Source organism: Coregonus clupeaformis, chromosome 17 (genome assembly GCF_020615455.1).
Source record: "Coregonus clupeaformis isolate EN_2021a chromosome 17, ASM2061545v1, whole genome shotgun sequence".
NCBI classification, from domain to species: domain Eukaryota; kingdom Metazoa; phylum Chordata; class Actinopteri; order Salmoniformes; family Salmonidae; genus Coregonus; species Coregonus clupeaformis.
In genome coordinates this window covers 6,383,452-6,406,966 of record NC_059208.1, presented here as the reverse complement: position 1 = coordinate 6,406,966, position 23,515 = coordinate 6,383,452, and the positions used below count along the sequence as shown (strand labels likewise).

Here is a 23,515-nt window from a genome sequence, read left to right as displayed (position 1 = left end):
CTTCATGACCGCTTTGCACACTCTTTGCATTCTCTCACCAAGCTTCATGAGGTAGTCACCTGGAATGGAGGCGGTGGCTGAGAGAGAAGCTGTGTGCCTCCTGTCTCTGAGGGCAGAAACACTTCAGATGGGTGCAGTCCCGGCAGCCGTAAAGAAAAAAAATAATATATATATATACCCAGAAAGTTGGTCTATAATTGGCCAGGCCTGTCAGGGTTCTTTATGTCTGTGAGCTGAGCAGCTAGCTAAAGCAGTACAAGCTCTTCCCCTAGTGAAACCCTACACTTTCCCCTTCAGTCAGTTTCTCCCTCACTCCCACTCTATCCACCTATCCAAGAGGTTGTAGCAGAATCTCACTTTTGACTTTTTATCAACACTACACTGGATTGACATCGCGTGGATTTTAGGATTACTTGATCCTAATTTCTTCACACCTGTAAAGGAGGTACCTTGGGGGGGTTTTCATTGGATGGGGGATAATGCCTTTATGCTGAGCTAAGGGACAAGTGCACATGTGAGACTTGGAGGATAGGAGCCACACAGAGAGAGAGACCAGTGAAACTAAGTGATCCGCAATCCAGGTAGGATTAAATCAATCCGTCGCATATATATTGTTTTATTTCTGGCTATTGATATTGTTTATTTGGAGGGTAGTTTTGTGTTTTTGTGCATTTGGATGTTTGTGTTTGTGATAAATTGCTCAGAGGAGCCACATGTTTGATGCTCCATCAGGAGTAGCTACCGGATCCAGGTCAATCTTTTCCTTTTGGAGTGGAAAACTGCTGCTGTTTTTTACATCATTTGCTGGATGATGGAAGTCACGTTTCTGGAATAGACATCTACATTGTAGTCCCTGGTCTGCCATTGAGAGAGGAGGTGGAAAACACAGGCCCCATGCAGGATATAGACCATACTTTGTACGGGGGAGATCTGGGCTCAGGATTGGGCTGCTGAGCTGACTATGTAAAATCACCATGTTTTTATATTTTTTGTAATAATAAAAACATCTTATTTCAAAGTCAACATGTTGAAACTGAGTTGAAAGCATACGTCATATAGGGAGCATATGTGGTGACAACGGGTGACTGTGGTGTAAAATGCTTTATCTGATGGGATAAAGTTATGAAAATGCAAAGTAGCACTAAATGATTGTTTAGTTTCACAATTTGATCTGTTGAATAGTTAGTTATTAAAGATGTAGGCCTATCATACAGTGGGGAAAAAAATTATTTAGACAGCCACCAATTGTGCAAGTTCTCCCACTTAAAAAGATGAGAGAGGCCTGTAATTTTCATCCTAGGTACACGTCAACTATGACAGACAAAATGAGATTTTTTTTTACAGAAAATCACATTGTAGGATTTTTTATGAATTTATTTGCAAATTATGGAGGAAAATAAGTATTTGGTCAATAGCAAAAGTTTCTCAATACTTTGTTATATACCCTTTGTTGGCAATGACACAGGTCAAACGTTTTCTGTAAGTCTTCACAAAGTTTTCACTCACTGTTGCTGGTATTTTTGGCCCATTCCTCCATGCAGATCTCCTCTAGAGCAGTGATGTTTTGGGGCTGTCGCTGGGCACACGGACTTTCAACTCCCTCCAAATATTTTCTATGGGGTTGAGATCTGGAGACTGGCTAGGCCACTCCAGGACCTTGAAATGCTTCTTACGAAGCCACTCCTTCGTTGCCCGGGCGGTGTGTTTGGGATCATTGTCATGCTGAAAGACCCAGCCACGTTTCATCTTCAATGCCCTTGCTGATGGAAGGAGGTTTTCACTCAAAATCTCACGATACATGGCCCCATTCATTCTTTCCTTTACACGGATCAGTCGTCCTGGTCCCTTTGCAGAAAAACAGCCCCAAAGCATGATGTTTCCACCCCCATGCTTCACAGTAGGTATGGTGTTCTTTGGATGCAACTCAGCATTTTTTGTCCTCCAAACACGACGAGTTGAGTTTTGACCAAAAAGTTCTATTTTGGTTTCATCTGACCATATGACATTCTCCCAATCCTCTTCTGGATCATCCAAATGCACTCTAGCAAACTTCAGACGGGCCTGGACATGTACTGGCTTAAGCAGGGGGACACGTCTGGCACTGCAGGATTTGAGTCCCTGGCGGCGTAGTGTGTTACTGATGGTAGGCTTTGTTACTTTGGTCCCAGCTCTCTGCAGGTCATTCACTAGGTCCCCCCGTGTGGTTCTGGGATTTTTGCTCACCGTTCTTGTGATCATTTTGACCCCACGGGGTGAGATCTTGCGTGGAGCCCCAGATCGAGGGAGATTATCAGTGGTCTTGTATGTCTTCCATTTCCTAATAATTGCTCCCACAGTTGATTTCTTCAAACCAAGCTGCTTACCTATTGCAGATTCAGTCTTCCTAGCCTGGTGCAGGTCTACAATTTTGTTTCTGGTGTCCTTTGACAGCTCTTTGGTCTTGGCCATAGTGGAGTTTGGAGTGTGACTGTTTGAGGTTGTGGACAGGTGTCTTTTATACTGATAACAAGTTCAAACAGGTGCCATTAATACAGGTAACGAGTGGAGGACAGAGGAGCCTCTTAAAGAAGAAGTTACAGGTCTCTGAGAGCCAGAAATCTTGCTTGTTTGTAGGTGACCAAATACTTATTTTCCACCATAATTTGCAAATAAATTCATTAAAAATCCTACAATGTGATTTTCTGGATTTTTTTTCCTCCATTTGTCTGTCATAGTTGACGTGTACCTATGATGAAAATGACAGGCCTCTCTCATCTTTTTAAGTGGGAGAACTTGCACAATTGGTGCCTGACTAAATACTTTTTTCCCCCACTGTATGTCTTGCAGGTGGATGACTGGATAGTTTTTACAAGACTGAAAAGTTTCCCAGTAGGCAATATGCTTTCATTTTTGTCAGCTTTAAAAACACACTAATTACAGCAATTGCAGTCATTTCACTAAGTAGGCCTTGAGCTCAATAATAGTGGCTTTAAAGCCAAAGAAAGTTTGAGGGCATAAATAGCTCTGTGGTAAATCAGATAAAGTAAGCTACTGCCAAACTAACCAGACTAGAGGTTAAACCTAACATCATGATGACCATGCTCCTGGCGGATAATGGACAATCAAGCAAAGTGTAGGACATCACACAATTGTTAAGTGGCTGTGAGCACTCCCCTATGACCTACTGTAGCTGTAGAACGCAAGACAGGAGAGGAGGAATCATATGAGAACAGAACTTAACTTGGTCATGTTCTACTACTAAGTTCCATGTTCTCAGTAGGAATCACATTCACATAACACATTTTTAAATGGGTTCCACTATTTCCCTCCATTTCACTTTACTAAAACATTAACACAGCTGTATTCCTTGATTTGATTATCCTGTCACTGCTATATAAGATACAGTGCATTCAGAAAGTATTTAGACCCCTTTACTTTTTCCACATTTTGTTATATTACAGCCTTATTCTAAAATTGATTAAATAAATAAAAATCCTCATCAATCTACACATAATACCCCATAATGACAAAGTGAAAACAGGTGTTTAGAGATTTTTGTAAATGTATAAAAAAACAACAACAGAAATACCTTATTTACATAAGTATTCAGACCCTTTGCTATGAGACTCGAAATTGAGCTCAGGTGCATCCTGTTTCCATTGATGATCCTTGAGATGTTTCAACAACTTGATTGGAGTCCACCTTTGGTAGATTCAATTGATTGGACATGATTTGGAAAGGCACAGACCTGTCTATACAGTGCCTTGCAAAAGTATTCATCCCCCTTGGCGTTTTTCCTATTTTGTTGCATTCCAACCTGTAATTTAAATGGACATTTATTTGGATTTCATGTAATGGACATACACAAAATAGTCCAAATTGGTCAAGTGAAATGAAAAAAAGGACTTGTTTCAAAAAATTCAAAAAATAAAAAATAATGGAAAAGTGGTGTGTGCATATGTATTCACCCCCTTTGCTATGAAGCCCCTAAATAAGATCTGGTGCAACCAATTACCTTCAGAAGTCAGATAATGAGTTAAATAAAGTCCACCTGTGTGCAATCTGTGTGCAAAAGTGTCACATGATCTCAGTATATATACACACCTGTTCTGAAAGGCCCCAGTCTGCAACACCACTAAGCAAGGGGCACCACCAAGCAAGAGGCACCATGAAGACCAAGGAGCTCTCCAAACAGGTCAGGGACAAAGTTGTGGAGAAGTACAGATCAGGGTTGGGTTATAAAAAAATATCAGAAACTTTGAACATCCCACGGAGCACCATTAAATCCATTATTTAAAAATGGAAAGAATATGGCACCACAACAAACCTGCCAAGAGAGGGCCGCCCACCAAAACTCACGGACCAGGCAAGGAGGGCATTAATCAGAGAGGCAACAAAGAGACCAAAGATAACCCTAAAGGAGCTGCAAAGCCAAGGGGTCTGAATACTTTCCGAATGCACTGTATGTATAACATTCACTGTATAAAAACAAAAAAAAACTAGGATAAAGCATTATGAAAGTTCAAGGAGAATGGTAAGACATTGCCACATCATCAGTCTTCCATACACCAAAGCAGCACAGAGCTTTCCCCACACAACACTAGTCTAGCCCTCTGATGACAGTGTAGCATTGGGCCCACAGTGTCACTGATTTCTGTCCAATTAAAAATCACTCAGTACTCTCAATCAGTCCAGTCATTGGGTTAGTTTCAATGGGCCTGCTCCAAGAGTGTCAACTTACACATTCCTCAATTAATCTACTTCCAGAAGAGATGCATACCTTTAGAATAATCCTCAACGATTAAATGAGTGTTTGAGTACAGAATGGTAGCTATTTGTAAAATCAATATTCCCTAAATAATAGCTGCTTATCTGAATCACAAGACATTTAAAATCATATTGCATTCCAATTTTCAAGGAGAATATTGTGGTTTAGGATATTGTGGCTTAGGCAACAGGAAATGTCCAGTTGTCTCTCGCACCTGTCTGCTTCTTGGTAGTATGTGATAGTGATCTGTTGATGTCTGGGCATTTCCATCTAAAAGGACCCATGAGCACCAATGATTTAAAAAGGACTTCATAAATACATTTGAATTGACCCTCCCTCTCCTCTCTCTGCCGCTCTCTGTGATCTCTCTCTCCAGTTAATGTCACCTCTCCTGGCTCTTACTAACACCTACCATTTACTGTAACAAGCATCCTTACCTAATGAGCAATGACTGACACCGGACGTCCATGGACGTTGGAAAGTGGTTGAAATGTGGTCAGTCTGTCAAGATGTACACTACCGGTCAAAACTTTTAAAACACCTACTCATTCAAGGGTTTTTCTTTATTTGTACTATTTTCTCTATTGTAGAATATTAGTGAAGACATCAAAACTATGAAATAACACATATGGAATCATGTAGTAACCAAAAAATTGTTAAACAAATCAAAATATATGTTATATTTGAGATTCTTCAAATAGCCACCCTTTGCCTTGATGACAGATTTGCACACACTTTTTTTGTTACTACATGATTCCATATGTGTTCATTCATAGTTTTGATGTCTTCAAAACAATGTAAAAAATAGTCAAAATAAAGAAAAACCCTTCAATGAGTAGGTGTCTCCAAACTTTTGACTGGTCTGTATATGTTTCACATGTTTGGACAACACAGTACAGTACAGTAGAGCATAGTAGAGAACAGTACAGTAAAGTAAAGTAGAGTACAGTATAATGTACTGAATTGTACTCTACTCTACTGTACTGAACATATCTACTTTACTGTACTGTACTAAACTCGACTCTACTGTGATGTACAAACTTGTGAAACATAGCCGTCTATGATTGGTTCAGACTTGTGGTCTTGTTTGGAGGCGGAGCTCATTACAATAATTGCCAGTTTGTAAAATAATACCCAAATATGCAAAAAAAGGATATTGCATATTTCCACCTTTGTGTACCTATTCAGGATACATCACCATGAAGAGAATGACTTTCATATCCATAATTATGCATTTCTGTGTAGTACAGATCAGGGACCCATGACGTCATTCCCTTACCATAATTCTGTTCACCTGCTGTAGTTCAATAACCAAAATACATTTTTCAAACTCAAGGTGTCATGTCATAGCTGACACCCCATTGTTTCTGCAGACATCTTTGAATATTAATTCAGAGCAGATATTTTACAGAGTTTTTTGGAAAACGTGGTCGCATAAAAAACTGAGGGAGATTTTATTTTGTTACCAAACTTTTAATCTGCACAGTTCTTCCGGAAACTTGTTTTTGTGAAATGTTCTGTGTAAATTGTTCAAAGTAGTCCTTGTGCATAGTCACATGGTTTGTTAAACTTTGAAATCAATGGTTTTTGTTTGGGCTACATTTTAAAGTGAAAAACCTGAGTCAAAGCGTAATTCCGTTACCCTCGAATTGTCCATCTACAGGTTGGAGACCTTGATGGTGATCACAACCTAAGATCAAAACAGAACCAGAGGCTGATATGGAGCTGCGACTGGGATGCAGGGCTTCCCTGGTTCTGGTCATACTGGCCCTGACGCTCTCAGGACAGAAGGTTGATGCTCAGAGCAGGGCAGGTAAGGGCATCAGCTGTTACTAGCTGGTTCACATAGTATTTGTTTTCCTTTGTATACTTTGAGCCACATTGAGCTTGTCTGGCTCAAAGGAACCAATGGAGTAGTCCTAAAAGTAGAAACCCTGCCCACCTGGCACTCCACACTAGCTCAATCTTCAAAAGTTAGAAATAAAAATAAATAGAATTTGAACCCAAGCCTGGTTCTTTCTATCTTTATGTACAGTACTGGAATTCCTCAGGTCTTAATTCTAACATATTACCATCCACTTCCTCTCAGGCTGTAAGAATGTGCACTATGACCTGGTGTTCATCCTGGACACGTCGTCCAGTGTGGGGAAGGAGAACTTTGAGAAGATCCGCCAGTGGGTCTCCAACCTGGTGGAGTCGTTCGACGTGGGCCCGGACAAGACGCGTGTGGCCGTAGTGCGCTACAGCGACCGGCCAACCACAGAGTTCAACCTAGGACGCTATCGCACCATGGACGAGGTGAAGAGGGCCGCCAGGAACATCCGCTACCTGGGAGGGAACACCATGACAGGGGACGCCATCAACTACACCACCACCAACATCTTCACTGAGCGGGCCGGGGCCAGGCCTGCAGCCAGGGGCATCCAGAAGGTGGCTATCCTCCTGACAGACGGGAGGAGCCAGGATTACGTGTTGGAGCCGTCAAAGGCGGCGGCGAAGGCCGGGGTGAGGATGTTCGCGGTGGGCATCGGGGAGGCTCTGAAGGTGGAGCTGGAGGAGATCGCTGCCGACCCTAAGAATGCTCACGTGTTCCATGTGACAGACTTCAATGCCATCGACAAGATCAGAGGGCGGCTGAGGAGACGGCTCTGTGAAAGTAAGTAACTAATCACACAGGCTCTGTGAGAGTAAGCAACCAATCACAGGCTGAGAAGGAGGTTCTGTAAAAGTAAGAAACCAATCACAGCCTGAGAAGGAGGCTCTGCGAGAGTAAGCAACCAATAACAGCCTGTGAGAGTAGGTTATCAGGTGTAGGATTTTTCTGTGACTTCCCTTACCCTTTAGTTTGTCAGTTTTGAGAAAACAGATTCCAACAAGATGTCTATATTACATACACAATCAGGATGACAGAATTGGGTTTCAAATTCAGTTGAAAATGCTATTATTTCTATCAATCAAAAGCCTCAACCTTCTTACTATACAATCTGTGCCTTTAAAATGCACTTTGAAGATAGCTAAATCTATATCACTCTGAAAGTATGTACCCTTAAAACACAATGCAATTATCCCATTAACCATACACTACAAAACTAACACTTTTACGCCCCTAACCAAACCCCTCATCCCAAACGCCACCCTACACCTTCATTTAATTACAGTACATTAACCATTTCAAATGGATTTTCTCTCGAATAGGCCATTCCCCTTGACTAAGCCAGCTCCTTACTGTACTTCCTCGTCTCTGACTGGGTGTGACATGATATGTGTGAGGTGTGGGCGTTAAGCAGAGATCGGCTAGTAAATTACAGTTTTTGTGACAGATTCATTTTTGTGGCCGCTTGCCCCAGTGACTACTGGGTAAATGTTTGCTTAAGATGTGCGGAATGCTGGATAGTCTGATTTACTCTAACCTCAATGTATTTTCCAGGACCCAGCTACACATCCTCCGACAGAGACACTTTCAGTACAAATATGTTGCAATATTTTTGTTAGGCATTATAAATAACAACAACTATACACTACCGGTCAAAAGTTTTAGAACACCTACCCAGGGTTTTTCTTTATTTTTACTATTTTTTACATTGTGGAATAATAGTGAAGACATCAAAACTATGAAATAACACATATGGAATCATGTAGTAACCAAACAAGTGTTAAAGAAATATATTTTATATTTGAGATTCTTCAAATAGCCACCCTTTGCCTTGATGACAGCTTTGAACACTCTTGGCATTCTCTCAACCAGCTTCACCTGGAATGCTTTTCCAACAGTCTTGAAGGAGTTCCCACATATGCTGAGCACTTATTGGCTGCTTTTCCTTCACACTGCGGTCCAACTCATCCCAAACTATTTCAATTTGGTGGGGGTCGGGGGATTGTGGAGGCCAGGTCATCTGATGCAGCACTCCATCACTCTCCTTCTTGTTAAAATAGCCCTTACACAGCCTGGAGTTGTGTTGGGTCATTGTCCTGTTGAAAAACAAATTATAGTCCCACTAAGCCCAAACCAGATGGCATGGCGTACCAGCCATGCTGGTTAACTGTGCTTTGAATTCTAAATAAATCACAGACAGTGTCACCAGCAAAGCACCCCCACACCATAACACCTCCTCCTCCATGCTTTACGGTGGGAACTACACATGCGGAGATGTCTTCACTATTATTCTACAATGTAGAAAATAGTAAAAAATAAAGAAAAGCCCTTGAATGAGTAGGTGCTCTAAAACTTTTGACCGGTAGTGTATATTAAAAATGCCTTGACAAGAAACATTTATAAGTGCTAAAACAGTGAGGTGTGTGGCCTGGAGTAGCTCTGGGCTGGTGAGGAAAGTAGAGTAGTGAGTATGTACTGTACGTACACTCTGAAAATAAGAGGTTCTTGGAGTATCCTTTAAAAGGGAACCCCTTTTGATGGATCCTCGAAGAACCTTTTGAAGAACCTTTTGGGGTTAATATCAAAAGGTTCTTTGAGGATCCATTAAAAGGGGAGAACCCTTTTAAATAATAATAACACGCATAACAATAACAACAATAACACAATATTTTAGTTCTCAGTGATAATTATAATTTTAGGGGGAAAGCAGAATACAAAAATATAATATGAGGTAAACTCCCAGCAGAGCCCAAAGACCAATGGGTATATCCTCTGGCGTGTTGATGTTAATGTGTTGATGTTCTCCGTATCCATACCCAGAATGATTTTGCAGTGCATGGTGATTGAACAGGTTTCCTGTTATCTTCATCAGAGGTGTAGGGAGGGTGAAGTCTGTGAATCCAAAAAATTTAATTGTACAGATGATTAACAAAACATGCACACGACAGAATTCATAGCTTGGTTTTTGTGGTGAATGTGAATGAAAAAAACTGTTTTGATAATAACTTTGTATGCCTCCTCATATGTATACCTACAGACACAAAAGTGAGCAGTTCAGTCATTTGCACCCAATACAGCTAGCCTTCAACATATTCTTATAGCCTACATATTCTTACCTCTTTGTTGATTGATATCCATTGAATTGTGTCCATTTTCTGTTTTAGAAAGATTTGCACAAATATGAAAAGATAGATGGTATCATCATGAAAAAATATCAATTTGGATCATACAAGGGACAAACCTTACCTTAAATTGAGGAGATCTTTACATTTATCAGTTAAGTGCCTGCACCTGCTGTCCTTTCAAATTCAAATCCAAATGTTTCAGTTGGGCAGTTAGGTTCCTGCAAGAACCCCCACCAACTAAGGAGGCTCCTCGATGAACCCCACCTCCTATGGAGTTCTTGGAAGAACCTTTTGGGGGGCATTTTCAATGCCAAGAACCCTAAGGTTTTTCAAAGAACTTTGAGGATCTTAGAAGAACCCTTGATGAACCCCTAATTTTTAGAGTATACAGGACAGGAGGTGGAAGATGGTTGGTTGGATGCTTCACACTCCATAGTTTGCATTCCCCACTAAAACTAGCGGGACGGGAAAGCAGCGTATGCCTGAAACTGAAAAGTCTAAACGGAATCCTTGGGACCTCCCAACTCTGACATCACCCCATTTAAAGTTAAGTTAAGGTTAGGGAAGGGTTATGGTTAGGGCTAGGGCAAAGACAGCACAGTATGATTTAGAAATGTTGTGCTTAGGGTTTAGGGTAGGGACGTCCCAAGGATACCGGATAGCACCTATGTGCCTGAAACCCTGGCCGCAAAACAGTAAATAAGGAAGTTGAAATGACACGGTCACACGGCTGTACCTGATGATTAGGGCCTCGTCACGAGATAAGTATTGGACCATCATTTCAACATAGGCTTTCTCTGAAATGCCACTCCATTGGGAACTGGTCAAAAGTAGTGCACTACGTAGCGAATAGGGTGCCATTTTAGATGCACACATTGTCTCACTCACTGCTGTTAGAGCACAACAGGACAGCAACACTGCAATACTCAGAGCTGTGTTTAGTGTTAACTCAGAATCACACTGTAAGCAGAGTTTCTATTCTTTATTTAAGTCAGACAGGCGTCCTTGTGTAATTAGCGATACTTGACTTTGGCAGGGCGCTAGGAGATTCATTTGGAAGCTCTTAACCCTTCCCTCTGAGACCACAGATTCCAATGGTCATATACCCACCTTAGAGTCAATCTATAAATTCCTCACTAGTCATAATGGCACATGCTTTCAGACATGCAATCTATTGTGTACTCAGGGGTCACTACACAGAACCTATTTTGCCCTGGACAACAAGTTCATGGCCATCCAACATTTTTCGTTCTGTAATCTCTAGGATCACCATGCTATTGTATCTAAGAATATCAGTGGGCACCGCACAGAGTGGCCCAAGTTATTTTCACTCTGAAAATTACAGTTCTAATGTTTCAAGCAGGTCCCAAAGAGCAGTTTAGGACTTCTACATTGTATGCTTTCATCTTTTCATCTAACGTTACCAGCCCACCACTGTTAAACAAAGTGCTGGGAGAATATAATTATATATATATATATATATATATATATATATATACACTACCAGTCAAAAGTTTGGACACACCTACTCATTCAAGGGTATTATATATATTTTTACATTGTAAAATAATAGTGAAGATATCAAAACTATGTAGTAAACAAAAAAGTTTTTTATATTTGAGATTCTTCAAATAGCCACCCTTTGCCTTGATGACAGCTTTGCACACTCTTGGCATTCTCTCAGCCACCTTCATGAGATAGTCACCTGGAATGCATTTCAATTAACAGGTGTGCCTTCTTAAAAGTTAATTTGTGGAATTTCTTTCCTTCTTAATGAGTTTGAGCCAATCAGTTGTGTTGTGACAAGGTAGGGGGGAATATGAATATGAATATGGCCCTATTTGGTAAAAGACCAAGTCCATATTATGGCAAGAACAGCTCAAATAAGCAAAGAGAAACAACAGTCCATTATTACTTGAAGGTCAGTCAATACGGAACATTTCAAGAACTTTAAACGTTTCTTCAAGTGCAGTCGCAAAAACCATCAAGCGCTATGATGAAACTGCTCTCATGAGGACCGCCACAGGAATGGAAGACCAAGATTTACCTCTGCTGCAGAGGACAAGTTCATTAGAGTTACCAGCCTCAGAAATTGCAGCCCAAATAAATACTTCACAGAGTTCAAGTAACAGACACATCTCAACATCAACTGTTCAGAGGAGACTGTGTGAATCAGGCCTTCGTGGTCGAATTGCTGCAAAGAAACCACTACTAAAGGACACCAATAAGAAGAAGAGACTTGCTTGGGCCAAGAAACATGAGCAATAGACATTAGACCGGTGGAAATGTGTCCTTTGGTCTGGAGTCCAAATTGGAGATTTTAGGTTCCAACCTCCGTGGCTTTGTGAGACATGGGTGAACGGATTAACTCCGCATGTGTATTTCCCACCGTAAAGCATGGAGGAAGAGGTGTTATGGTGTGGGGGTGCTTTGCTGGTGACACTGTCTGTGATTTATTTATCAAGGCACACTTAACCACCATGGCTACCACAGCATTCTGCAGTGATACGCCATCCCATCTGGTTTGGGCTTAGTGGGACTATCATTTGTTTTTCAACAGGACAATAACCCAACACACCTCCAGGCTGTGTAAGGGCTATTTTACCAAGAAGGAGAATGATGGAGTCCTGCATCAGATGACCTGGCCTCCACAATCCCCCGACCTCAACCCAATTGAGATGGTTTGGGATGAGTCGGACCGCAGAGTGAAGGAAAAGCAGCCAACAAGTGCTCAACATATGTGGGAACTCCTTCAAGACTGTTGGAAAAGCATTCCAGGTGAAGCTGGTTAAGAGAATGCCAAGAGTGTGCAAAGCTGTCATCAAGGCAAACGGTGGCTATACAATATATTTTGATTTGTTAAACACTTTTTTGGTTGCTACATGATTCCATATGTGTTATTTAGTAGTTTGATGTCTTCACTATTATTCTACAATGTAGAAAACAGTAAAGAATTAAGAAAAACCCTGGAATGAGTAGGTGTGTCTCAACCTTTGACTGGTACTGTATAAAAACAGAAACATTTAAACCCAACTAAACGAGAAAGGTGTGTTAGCCAAATCAAAGACTATTCAACTGCCATAATCTCTTTACTGATGAGGTAATACAGCACACAATATTTGCTTCAAAGTGCAATACCACTGTAGGTTTGGCTATCCCAGTGCTTTGGCTTCAGAGGATGTTGTTGATTAATAGCTTCCTAGTCTGGAGACCCAAGGCCCATAGGAATTAGATGAAAAATTGTTTTGTATTTAATTAAACTTCATTTTTTCAATTTCATATACACTGAGTATACCAAACATTAGGAACACTGTCCTAATATTGAGTCGGGGCATGGACTCTACAAGGTGTCGAAAGCGTTCCACAGGGATGCTCGCCCATGTTGACTCCAATGCTTCCCACAATTTTGTAAAGTTGACTGGATGTCCTTTAGGTGGTAGATTGTTCTTGACACAAACCGGTGAGCCTGGCACCTACTACCATACCCCGTTCAAAGGCACTTAAATATTTTGTCTTGTCCATTCACCCTCTGAATGGCACACATACACAATCCATGTCTCAATTGTCTCAAGGCTTAAAAATCCTTCTTTAACCTGTCTCCTCCCCTTCATCTACACTGATTGAAGTGGATTTAACAAGTGACATCAATAAGGGGTCATAGCTTTCACCTGGATTCACCTGGTCAGTCCATGTCATGGATATTTTGTCTAGTCAGTGTATATATCTGTACGTTTTTGTTAAACTTAACAATGAACAGCAGGCTAAACAAGGCCCATCACCTGCTTCACTATGTTTCCTGTTGATACAAGATCATGGACACACTTGACCTTGCATGACCTCCTATTCCACCCATGACATGGCATTTCCACTCTCAGCAGATATCTCTTTCCCAGCGGTGATGCAGTTTTGACAATGATACAAAAGAGCAGCATGGCTGAATACAAGACAGACATACATTCCGAAAATAACCCAGTAGGCAATGAGCCCCAAAATGCAGATTCAGCTCAAGTTGTTGTTGCATTGTATGTTACTGCTGGTGTATCAGACCTATGAGATAGCACTGGGCCCCAAAAGCTAAGGGTTCTGCCCTGCATTGCTTCCATTTCAATAACTCTGAGGCGGATCTCTAAATTATAGATGTTGGGCCACAAGGAGAGGGAGTAGCTAGCTCTGCATTGAGCTCAGTCAGACCTTCAGTTATGGCTGCATCTTAAAACACATTAACGCACAGCTGTCCTTTCAAAGCTAGCGTTGTAATTGTAGGCCACAATAGGTATGTAGTATTAATCTAACCATCTCTTTACAAACTGTGTGCGTCTATCGGGAATTAAAGACCTCCTATAACCACCAGCAAAGCCTCTTCGGTTTACAAGTTTGGAAATGCTTAAATAAAGGAAAACTCCACCCAAGAACTATCTTTTGGTATTTGTTTCATTAGTCCATTGTTCATACAGTCCCAAACTGTTTTGCGTGTCAGCAATCAAGTTTTCAAGATATATAACTTTCAAAATACAGAAATACAGCTGGTATGAGGCATTTTGCCCCATATGTTTTTAAAAAAGTTAAAAGAAAGGCATGTAACCCGAACAAGCAAGGACACAAACAAACAATCACAAAACATAAAACACCTCTCAGAGAGAGAGACCACATCAAATTTAGAAATGATTGGTTGCTTATTTCCTTTTCTGCCACAGTAAACAACTTATTATGGCAGCTAGACATGAACACTGTGACACATTGTAACAGTCTACAAAGGATAAACTGTTTACCTGGATTTTCCCATTATGCACTTGACTCTGCATTTACAAAGAACAAGGCATGTCAAGAGTCTGAGCCGTCCCCGTAAAATGGATACCATAGTTAAGTTAAAGCCTCCTTAACTCGACAAAGTCCTTTTTATAGCCACGATTAAAGAAAATTACAGGGTCTGATAGTACATGATTGCCAGAGACACGATCTGCTGTGCGGTTTGGGTGTCTGCCTGCTTTACACACACACACACACACACACACGTACACGCACACGCACGCACACAGACACACACACACAGACACACTTGAGATTAACAATACATTTGGTTAAGTGCAGTTAGTTCCTCTGATGCCAACTTATCATAGCATCACAGTTCAAAGGCAATAATGTGAGTTAAAACTGAATTCCTCTGGTCTTAACACAACTATGTTGAGGAATTTAAATAATTTTACCGTCAACACCTTTTAGTGCCAGTGTGTCTGCTCTCCTCTTAATCGTCATAGCTGACATTTATTTCAGAGATTTTATCAATAGAGATCAAAGGAATGCAATAGGAATTGATGTCTCTAATATGCCTGTTTTGCACATGAACATCATACAACAAACCATACAGTATTCCAGGAAAGTAGAGTGAGGTGGGCAAAGCAATGTACAGTACAGTTACAGTATACCCCCTCTCCAACTGAGCCACTAGTCTCCATCCCAGTTTGAACAACATACAAAGAACCCCATCCCATTGTCCCAGCAGCATTGATACCTGTTACTGCAGCAACAACACATAGAACATTCAGGATCGGGTATTCCCTCCTACAAATAGAAAGTACCTCTCTGCCAATGTAAACTAACCCTGAGTGGGGCTGTTGCCTTTTCTCTCTGTCACCACTGGCATCACTTGGCTGTCCCAGGCCTTTGAGATATATGTGTGTGTGTGTGTGTGTGAGTCTAAAACTGTCACCACTGGGGTTGGTGCATGCAGCCCCCACTCCTGCTGGAGCCAGAGGCAATGTATCTTCTGTCTGGGGGCAGTCTGTCTGTGTCAAACAGACTGTCTCAGATCTACTGGTAGTTTCAATGAAGGATCCCGTTTCAATGGGACACTCCCATCATAGCTCTGATCACCTAGTTAAAACGAATGAGCTTATTCAATGAAAACTATGTAGCTAACACGGTTTCTAGGATAGGTCAAAGATAGAATTCTGTATAAGAATTGTTTTTAATTTCACACTGTAAACATTGATTTGTTGACTACATTAATCCAAGCATGTATTATTGCAGCGTAAAACAAATTATAATACAAAGTGTTAACTTGAGTTACTGTTACCCCAATCTAATTCTGCTCTTCTGCTGTCTCAGACGTGCTGTGCCCCAATATGAAGGTCCAAACAGACCGCTTCAAGCCCAACAGCACCAGCTATGGATTGGAGGAAGTTCCAGGTAAATGCAATGTATCTTACGTCTGACTGCAAGGATCATCGCAATCATGGTGATTAATAGCGTCTGAAAATAGACCTGCTACACAAATACCTGTTTTTCATGAACATTTTTATTGAAGACCAGATGGTAAATTAATTGCTAAATGACTTTCTCTACCTTCTCCTCTATCACACACAAAGGAAAAAGTATTTGAGCCAAGCCAAAACATATCTATTCATTTATCCATTCGCTGGGGCAGTTTTCCATTGTTATAATCTTACAAAAAGTATCAAAGCTTGCACCTGAAGTAGCCTACTTCCCTAGAGTTGACCCACATACTTCCATTCGACTACAAGAGAAGGTGTGACATTTTGCTAAATGAAAACAGACTATATTACTATCTATGACAACTTAAAAATAGTAATTATGGTCTAGTTCTCTATTTACTGGTTATATTAAGGCAATTAAGCAGGTTCAGGTTGTTCTTGTAGTCTCTATTTTCAGTGGCTATGTATTTACCAGTATATAAAAAAAATAGTTTCTGAGAAAAGTGGAGCAGTAGTGCTTAACCAGATAGGTAGAATGTTGTCTTACAGTCTTAAGGGATCTGAGTTCCTGTCTATGCCTCCCACTCACATTCATCATGCTAAGAGGAAAAACAGCCACAGACGAGGAGGGATGTCTGACTCCTGCTACAGCCTCTTTACCCGGGGAGAGGAAACTGTCAAATGTAGTGTGAAACGCTTAAAATATAATGAAAGCAGATCGGAAAACAAGTATTGGAGTGATGGCACTGAGATATCTAATCATAGAGAACATCAAGCAGAGAGAAATGTTAGATTTACGGGCTGTTAAAAATGCTAATTTGCCTCGTAATCTAGTGTATCAAAGCGGTATGAATAATAACATACTTCAAGAGTTTTACTGCTTAATCCTTTTTCCTTTCCTGCTCCTGAGTGCATGACTACAGTGCATTCGGAAAGTATTCAGACCCCTTGACTTTTTCTATATTTTGTTACGTTACAACCTTATTCTAAAATGGATTAACCTCTACGGAATCGTTGTCCCGAAAACGGGACAGTTGAGCTAACGTGTGCTAATGTGATTAGCATGACTGTTTTAAGTAACCGCAAACTTTCCAGGACATACACATGTCTTATATGGGCAGAAAGCTTAAATTATTGTTAATCTAACTGCACTGGCCAATTTACAGTAGCTATTACAGTGAAAATAACATTTTATTGTTTGAGGAGAGTGCACAACAAAAAACTTATCACGGCTAGTGGTTTGATACATCCCCCTCTGAAGGTAAATAATGCACTTACATTCAGTAATCTTGCTCTGATTTGTCATCCTAAGGGTCCCAGAGATAAAATGTAGCATAGTTTTGATTGATAAAATACATTTTTATATTCAAATGTAGAAACTGGGTTCTACAGTTTGAACCTCTGCTGTCTCTGGCTCCAAACCCACCCCGCCCTGCCATCTAGATGTGTGAAAGTTAGTGTATAAGCTAATGATCCATCATGTATGACATTAACTTACATTTTGTATTACCATATCATTTTTGTACGTTCTCTATAGTTATGTACTTGCAAATGTATCAATTGACCAATTCGGCACATTTGGGCAGATACAAAATAGTCCAGTATTGCAATGCTTCACTGGATCAATCTGAAACTTTGCACACACACTGCTACCATCTAGTGGCCGACATCTGAATTGCGCCTAAACTGCAATATTATACTGTGGCTTTTCTCTTGCATTTCAAAGATGCTTACCAGATCTAATGTGCTATATTCTCCTACATTAATTTCACATTTCCACAAAATTCAAAGTGTTTCCTTTCAAATGGTATCAAGAATATGCATATCCTTGCTTCAGGTCCTGAGCTACAGGCAATTAGATTTGGGTTTTTATAAATTTTTGCAAATGTATAAAAAATGTAAAACTGAAATATCACATTTACATAAGTATTCAAATCAAATCAAATGTTATTTTTCACATGCGACGAATACAACAGGTGTATACCTTACAGTGAAATCCTTACTTACAAGCCCTTAACCAATAATAATAATAATAATAATATGCCATTTAGCAGACGCTTTTATCCAAAGCGACTTACAGTCATGCGTGCATACATTTTTTGTGTATGGGTGGTCCCGGGGATCGAACCCACTACCTTGGCGTTACAAGCACCGTGCTCTACCAGCTGAGCTACAGAGGACCAAATAATGCAGTTTTAAGAAAAATAAGTGTTAAGTAAAAAATAGATAAGTAAAAATTATTAAAGAGCAGCAGTAAAATAAAATAACAGTAGTGAGGCTATATACAGGGGGAACCAGTACAGAGTCAATGTGTGGGGGCACAGGTTAGATGAGGTAATTGAGGTAATATGTACATGTGGGTAGAGTTAAAGTGACTATGCATAGATAATAAACAGAGAGTAGCAGCAGCGTAAAAGAGGGGGTGGGGTGGGATGGGGTGGGATGGGGTGGGTGGACAATCCAAATAGTCTGGGTAGCCATGGTTAGCTGTTTAGGAGACTTGGCGCTCCGGTACTGCTTGCCGTGCGGTAGCAGAGAGAACAGTCTATGACTAGGGTGGCTGGAGTCTTTGGCAATTCTTAGGGCTTTCTTCTGACACCGCCTGATATAGAGGTCCTGGATGGCAGGAAGCTTGGCCCCAGTGATGTACTGGGCTGTACGCACTACCCTCTGTAGTGCATTGCGTTCGGAGGCCGAGCAGTTAACATACCAGGCAGTGATGCAACCAGTCAGGATGCTCTCAATGGTGCAGCTGTAGAACTTTTTGAGGAACTGAGGACCGATGCCAAATCTTTTCAGTCTCCTGAGGGGGAATAGGCTTTGTCGTGCACGACTTTCTTGGTGCGTTTGGACCATGATAGTTTGTTGGTGATGTGGACAACAAGGAACTTGAAGCTCTCAACCTGTTCCACTACAGCCCCGTCGATGAGAATGGGGGCGTGATCAGTCCTCTTTTTTTCCCTGTAGTCCACAATCATCTCCTTTGTCTTGATCACGTTGAGGGAGAGGTTGTTAACCTGGCACCACACGGCCAGGTCTCTGACCTCCTCCCTATAGGCTGTCTCATCGTTGTCGGTGATCAGGCCTACCACTGTTGTGTGGTCGGCAAACTTAATGATGGTGTTGGAGTTGTGCCTGGCCATACAGTCATGGGTGAACAGGGAGTACAGGAGGGGACTGAGCACGCACCCCTTTGGGGCCCCCGTGTTGAGGATCAGCGTGACAGATGTGTTGTTACCTACCCTTACCACCTGGGGGTGGCCAATCAGGAAGTCCAGGATCCAGTTGCAGAGGGAGGTGTTAAGTCCCAGGGTCCTTAGCTTAGTGATGACCTTTGAGGGCACTATGGTGTTGAACGCTGAGCTGTGGTCAATGAATAGCATTCTCACGTAGGTGTTCCTCTTGTCCAGGTGGAAAAGGGCAGTGTGGAGTGCAATAGAGATGGCATCATCTGTGGATTTGTTGGGGCGGTATGCAAATTGGAGTGGGTCTAGGGTTTCTGGGATAATGGTGTTGATGTGAGCCATGACCACCCTTTCAAAGCACTTCATGGCTACAGACGTGTTTAGGCAGGTTATCTTAGTGTTCTTGGGCACAGGGACTATGGTGGTCTGCTTGAAACATGTTGGTATTACAGACTCAGTCAGGGACAGGTTGAAAATGTCAGTGAAGACACTTGTCTGTTGGTCAGGGCATGTTCGGAGTACGCGTCCTGGTAATCCGTCTGACCCTGTGGCCTTGTGAATGTTGACCTGCTTAAAAGTCTTACTCACATCGGCTACGGAGAGCATGATCACATAGTCATCCAGAACATCTGATGCTCTCATGCATGCTTCAGTGTTGCTTACGTCGAAGCGAGTATAGAAGTGATTTAGCTCGTCTGGTAGGCTCGTGTCACTGGGCAGCTCGTGGCTGTGCTTCCATTTGTAGTCTGTAATAGTTTGCAAGCCCTGCCACATCCGACGAGCATCGGAGCTGATGTAGTACGATTCAATCTTAGTCCTGTATTGACTCTTTGCCTGTTTGATGTTTTGTTGGAGGGCATAGCAGGATTTCTTATAAGCGTCCAAGTTAGAGTCCTGCTCCTTGAAAGCGGCAGAACTACCCTTTAGCTCAGTGCGGATGTTGCCTGTAATCCATGGCTTCTGGTTGGGGTATGTACATACGGTCACTATGGGGACGACGTCATCGATGCACTTATTGATGAAGCCAGTGACTGATATGGTGTACTCCTCAATGCCATCGGAAGAATCCCGGAACATATTCCAGTCTGTACTAGCAAAACAGTCCTGTAGCTTAGCATCTGCATCATCTGACTACTTCCTTATTAACCGAGTCACTGGTGCTTCCTGCTTTAGTTGTTGTTTATAAGTAGGAATCAGGAGGATATAATTATGGTCAGATTTGCCAAATGGAGGGCGAGGGAGAGCTTTGTACGCATCTCTGAGTGTTGAGTAAAGGTGGCCTAGAGTTTTTTTCCTCTGGTTGCACATTTATCATGCTGGTAGAAATTAGGTAGAACATGTACATTTCCCTGCATAAAAGTCCCCGACCACTAGGAGCGCTGCCTCAGCTCTTTACTCAGTGCCTTAATGAAGCACCTTGGGCAGTGATTACAGCCTCAAGTCTTCTTGGGTATGACACTACAATCTTGGCACACCTGTATTTGGGGAGTTTCTCATATTCTTCTCTGCAGATCTTCTCAAGCTCTGTCAGGTTGGATGGGGAGCGTCGCTGCACGGCTATTTTCAGGTCTCTCCTGGGCCACTCAAGGGCATTCAGAGACTTGTTCTGAAGCCACTCCTGCGTTGTTTTGGCTGTGTGCTTAGGATCATTTCCCTGTTGGAAGGTGAACCTTCACCCGTCTGAGGTCCTGAGAGCTCTGGAGCAGGTTTTCATCAAGAATCTCTCTGTACTTTGCTCCGTTTATCTTTCCCTTGATCCTGACTAGTCTCCCAGTCCCTGCCTCTGAAAAACGTCCCCACAGCATGATTCTGCCACCACCATGCTTCACTGTAGGGATGGTGCCAGGTTTCCTCCAGATGTGATGCTTGGCATTCAGGCCAAAGAGTTAAATCTTGGTTTCATCAGACCAGAGAATCTTGTTTCTCATGGTCTGAGAGTCTTTAGGTGCCTTTTGGCAAACTCCAAGCGAGCTGTCCATGTGCCTTTTTACTGAGGAGTGGGTTCCGTCTGGCCACTCTACCATAAAGGCCTTATTGGTGGAGTGCTGCAGAGATGGTAGTCCTTCTGGAAGGTTCTCCCGTCTACACAGAGGTACTCTGGAGCTCTGTCAGATTGACCATCAGGTTCTTGGTCACCTCCCTGACCAAGGCCCTTCTCCCCCGATCGCTCAGTTTTTTAAATTAAGAATTTGCAAAAATCTCTATAAATCTGTTTTCGCATTGTCATTATGTGGTATTGTGTGTAGATTCAGGATTTGTATTTATTTAATACATTTTAGAATAAGCCTGTAACATAACAAAATGTGGAAAAAGTCAAGGGGTATGAATTATTTCCGATTGCACTGTACATTGTTGGTATTATGACGGATTTAGTGTCAACTGCCAAAACTTAAACATTTTCACTCAAAAGGGGGACGACGACTCTGAGGTACCGGAACACTGAGAAAAAAAGTGACAAACACAACGTAGCATCGCAGCAGAAAGAGTAAACAGCTAAGTAGCCTACTATCTGTTGTGGTGAAATGGACAGCACTCTCAAAGGTGCTGATTAATTCAAAGCATTTTAGACGTCAACAAAGTATGCCCACATACTTGAGTGTAGCTGCGGGGCTTACACAAGTCCACATTTCTTATAGCCTAATTTTCTGTGTACAGCAACAATTTCAGACGTTACTGCAGAACACCAGCTATATGCATATGCACACATACTCAGCTGTGGGGCTTACAAGACCCGAATTTCAAATAATTTTCAAGACATAAATGTAGCAGTAGAACAAATATCATAATTTCGGAATATAACTTCAAATAAAATAAATCAATGTAGGCTGCAGCAGAACACACATATAATAATATATAGACCTCCTGCCTATGTGATAATATGAAGCACATATTCCGATTAACTTCACAGTACAGAACAAGTTTGTATAGGAAAACAATTTTCCTACCTTAGTTTCAAAACCTCCCACAATGACTCTCCCCATGTCAAGTCCATTTATCTCCTGACAGTCAATTTCCTCCTCATGGCCATGAACGGGCCTATGGCTGTGACATTTACTCTCCTTCTAAGGCTGTTCTGAAGACTCTGGCTTTTTCCTAAGGGCTCTTAGTTTTTTTCATGTCAGAGGTAGAGGATGTTACTGTACATTCCACCCTCTCTTTTGCTTGCTGGTTTAATCCTTCCAGTCGTTTCTAGACCCAAGCTCCCTACCTTTTTGCATGTTGTACAGCCCAGCTTTGAATTCTACATGACAAGCCAGGTGTTATACGTTTGCTTGTTCTTGAACTGCAAATTGCCTGTTCCGAGCACCTCGTCGGTGGATGCAATGCCCCCCCCCCAGCTCCCGTCTTTTTGTTATCAACATGTCATCAAACTCAATTACCTTTTCTTCTAAATTTTTTGGGGCGCTTTCCTACGTTTCAAATTCAGTAGGGAGACGACTAGCCTAGGCTACGTGACGTGATTACATAGGGACCTCTTCACTAGCTCACCAGCACTACCAAGACCTGTGTCAAGATCAGTTACTTACCCCACTGGCCCTCCCCATGACCTCTATGTACAAATAAGAGAGCAGGTCTGGAATCAGTGTGGCAGGATAGGATGATTACACAGAAGGATGACCGCACTTTTATATGATGGTCTTTCTGGGGGTCGGGAAAAATAATGAGGCAACTTAATTTAACGCTCATCGCTTTTAGTAGAATGTTTACAGTGCAAACAGTGAAACAATTAATAAATCATGCCGGGAGAGGTACCGGATCTGGGTAAATAGGTGCCGGAACAAACAAAGTCAGATCTGAGAGGTGCCGGATCCTTTTCCGGCAGGATCTGGCTCAAATTAAGCACTGCTGAACATTGAAACAGCTAATCATCCAAGTTCAGGAAAACCCTATCTGGGGGTGAACAGAGGTTTAACAATGTTGGTTGTAAACCTGTCTGAGAAAATGAGGCCTTCTGGCAGAGCTGGTGTTTGTTTCTGGTGTTTAAAACAACAGTTCCTCCGGTGGTTCCCACTGACTAGACATAATACATCACATCCTCTAGTAGACAACACCAGTGCTAATTATGTGGCCGGGCCTTTACTATAAACTGCAATATAAAGAGAATAAATCAGGATAAATCACTAGAACTACGTAGCCAAAGTTGTTTGAAGATGCTTCACATTCACAACAACAGTAAATGTATGCACACATGACTTTAAGTCACTTTGGATAAAAGCGTCTGCTAAATGGTATATATATATATATATATATATATATATATATATATATATATATATATATTATTTAATATATATTACATACAGCTGAATTGATTGGCAGATGTGGGTTAATCTACACACTCAAGTACGCACACACACACACACACACACACA

General features: G+C 41.6%; 1 protein-coding gene across 1 annotated transcript in view; it reads left to right on the top strand.

Moving 5' to 3' along the window:
• Positions 1-297: 297 nt before the first annotated feature.
• Positions 298-23,515, top strand: part of LOC121586523 (collagen alpha-1(XXII) chain) — a 74,111-nt gene continuing 50,893 nt past the window's right edge. The window contains exons 1-4 of the mRNA XM_041903272.2: positions 298-581; positions 6,411-6,560; positions 6,837-7,403; positions 15,851-15,931. Of these exons, the coding sequence (XP_041759206.2) occupies positions 6,467-6,560; positions 6,837-7,403; positions 15,851-15,931 (742 nt within the window). The 5' untranslated portion in view covers positions 298-581; positions 6,411-6,466. The remainder of the gene's footprint in view (positions 582-6,410; positions 6,561-6,836; positions 7,404-15,850; positions 15,932-23,515) is intronic.